The sequence below is a fragment of the Eurypyga helias genome, unplaced genomic scaffold, assembly GCF_000690775.1.
Source record: "Eurypyga helias isolate BGI_N326 unplaced genomic scaffold, ASM69077v1 scaffold6308, whole genome shotgun sequence".
Lineage (NCBI taxonomy): Eukaryota > Metazoa > Chordata > Aves > Eurypygiformes > Eurypygidae > Eurypyga > Eurypyga helias.
Window position 1 is genome coordinate 30,857 of NW_010267452.1, and position 3,131 is coordinate 33,987.

At 48.7% G+C, this 3,131-nt stretch overlaps 1 protein-coding gene across 1 annotated transcript in view; it reads right to left on the bottom strand.

Annotated features, from left to right (window-relative positions):
- Positions 1-2,036: 2,036 nt before the first annotated feature.
- Positions 2,037-3,131, bottom strand: part of CHST12 (carbohydrate (chondroitin 4) sulfotransferase 12) — a 1,754-nt gene continuing 659 nt past the window's right edge. Inside the window, 1 exon segment of the mRNA XM_010157417.1 lies at positions 2,037-3,131. This exon segment is cut by the window's right edge and continues 13 nt beyond it. Coding sequence (XP_010155719.1) covers positions 2,454-3,131 — 678 coding nt within the window. The 3' untranslated portion in view covers positions 2,037-2,453.

Here is a 3,131-nt window from a genome sequence, read left to right on the forward strand (position 1 = left end):
TGGAGCAGCTGCTGTGCAGGATTTGCAGCCATTCTGCATCTTCTCTGCACAAACAGGACCCTGCTGCCAAAAGTGATGGTAACACTCGGCAACCCATTCCTCCCCTGCCCCAGAGGGCTGACTGGCTGATGGCCTGGACAAGCCATGGCCCACAGGACGACCATGGCTGAGGAGGCACAGCCGGTTTGCAGGGCGAGCTGGCGCCGTAGGGGTATATCAGTCAAGCGCTGGTCGGAGGGGCAGGAAGAGACGGGATCAGATCAAGAGGTGCAGGGGAAGCAGCTGGAAGGAAGTCTGCACAGCATTTGCGCTCCGGTCCCAGCCACCCACCTCTGCGCATACTCAACATCAATTAGATTTAAATTGAATGACAAAAAAATAAACACTTTGTGAGGACAAGAAAATAAACCATCCATGCTGTATCTTTGAAGAGCGAAATGAACCCACCCTGAAGAAATGTAAATGTAGCAGGAACCAAGAGACTCCCGGGATTACTCATTACAGGAGACGAGATTCTCAACATCTTTCTGTTTCGCAGCAATTAGCTGGTAACTGGGAAAAAAAATTGAGTAGATCAACACTTTTCTATTATTAGTTTTATATAATGACTCAGAAAGAGGCACTTCCTTTTTGCCCAAGCTGTGAAGAGCTAAGACCGAGACCCTGATCATGGCTTCAGGCTCATTTAAACTGCAAATATCTCTGCAAAAATTACAGGAGAATGGTGTGAATACAATGACAAACAAACCATTTACTTTGGGCTTAACTACCAGCAATTACCTTTCATTTATAGGTTAAAAAGCCTCATACAACATATTTGCTAGGAAGAGCATGCAATGCCAAGATGTATGTGTAGAGAGGTTGGGGAAGCCAGGAGAGAGCCGAAGTCACGGCTGCTGATGGCCTCAGAGAGAAACTGAGTCAAAAGGCCAGTAGAGAGAAGTCTGCCCAAAACACAAGGCAGCCTCCCAAAACCTGACCCTGGACATGAATCACCAATACCATCCACAGCCCAGGGAAACAATTCAACATTTCAGCTCTAAAAGAGTCGCCTGCCCAATCTGCTAAGCAGACAGTTTTTGCAGAGCAATTCAGAGAGAAAGAGAGAAGCAGATTCAGCTGATGAGACACAAAAAGTGTCTCTGAAAGCATTAATTTCCTTTGGTAAGCAGCCCATGTGCTCCTAGCACAGTGGGCAACCATCGCTCCTGCAGCCAGTCCCAGCAAGGCAGATGATTAAATCTGCATCAGTCATTTGGTATAAACAGAAAGGCAGCGGATGAGGATGCAGCGTCACGAGCAGTACCTGGCACTCTGAAAACAGATGAACTTTGAGTTCACCTTGATGCCTGCTTACTTAAACATTTTGGATCATCTTCTTCCAGGGATAAGCATCTGCATCCCTGCCACGTCCCTTTAAACCGTGCACAGGAATGAGGACATAGCACAGTTCTCCAGGGACCTACACTGTACACAGCAGTGACCAGGCCACGGAGCAGCACACCGCCTCCTCGTCCTGCAACTGGCTGCGACACGGTGGCCGGCATTTCTGCCTAAGCTACTGCAGCCTGAGCCCTGGATGCCAGTTTCTGGACAGCACACCCATCCATGAGCACATTCTGCCCGCCCAGGCTGGCCACAACCCCCAAGCACTTCAGGCACTGTCCTGGAACAGGACATGTCACGGGAGATGCTCCACACTAGCAAAGCACACAGGGGCTGAAGAACCCCAGCTTTTTGGAAAGCGCCCCACCCCCACTTTGCTGAGAGGTGAAGCAGTGCAGAGGAACTGTGTTGGCGACCTGCACATCCTGAAACACCCCACGGGGCCTGGCGTCACAGGCCCCAGCTGCCATTTCCTTCCTGTGTCCCAGGTGTCACGCTCACCAGCTGTGAGCGGTGCGTGTCGCTGCGGACTGGTGTTCTTCCAGGCTGTTGGGCAGTCAGGGACTGACCCCCCCGAGTGCTCTGCAAACCTCGGACCTCCGAAACAGCATCCCTGAGACAACACACAGAGGCAGATGCATAATTTCTTGGGGTTTTTCTTTTACCTTTTTTTTTTATTTATTTATTCTTTCCCTTCCTTTGCTGCGACACACGTTTTGTATTAAATATCTTAAATATATTAATTTTAAAAAAGTATTAATAAAAAGCTACTGAAGGACACAGCTGGAAGAGTGACCAAGGGCAGAGACCCATTGCAAAACATGGAGGCATTTAAAAAAAAAAAAAAAGCGATAACAAAAAAAACCTGGCATTTTTTTGCATATGCACAGCTGGCTGGAATACCCTGGATTCTGGCATTATTGCAAAAACGGAAGGGGAAGCGGTAGAAAAAATATATTCCATTGTACCAACCTGTACGGCAAAGGGAGTTAAGAGCAAAAATGAGGAGGCTTTAAACATTTTTGGTATTTCAGATGTTCCCTCCCACACCCACCACCCAATCACTTTTAGTCTTTAAGCAAGTTTTCTGGCTTGGGGTAGTCAAATAGTACAAAATCTGCTTCATAAAGCTTGTAGAGCTGCTGCCTCCAAGCCAGCGGGATTTTGGCAAACCAGTTATCTTCCCAGCTGCTGGCAGTTCTGTTCCGGTAGCTGGGGGGGAATTGAAGCAGCTTGTCCACTTTGAGGAGCTGCAATAGATAAGCAGCGTCCTCATCCAGAGTCTCCAGCTTTCCAATGAAATCGTAGTCTATCTGGCACGGGTGGCAGAGACGGTAAATCTGCCTCCAGTGCTCATTGAAGGGAACCATCTTCTCTGTCCTGGGATCCAGTAAGTACTGGATGAAGTTAGAAAAGGATACTCTGAGGCCTGTCCTGAAGGCCTCTCTAACGGAGGTGGGAAGGTTGGTATGGTTGGAGTACATCTTTAGCATGGGGATAGCAAAGCGCTGGTAGAACTCCTCGTTCTCCAGCTCAAATTTGCTGCGAAAGGCAGAGATGAGGCGGACAAAAGGGTCTCGTACAAAGAGGAACTTAGTGTACTTCTTCAGCTTGATCTTCATCAGGTGCCGGGAGAACTTCCCGTAACGGCGCCAGAATTTGTTGAAGGTCAAGTGGGTGGTGGTGTTGTGGACGTGTTCCCGGGGGATATCGAGAGGGTTCTGGTATGGGACGCCCTGGTTCAG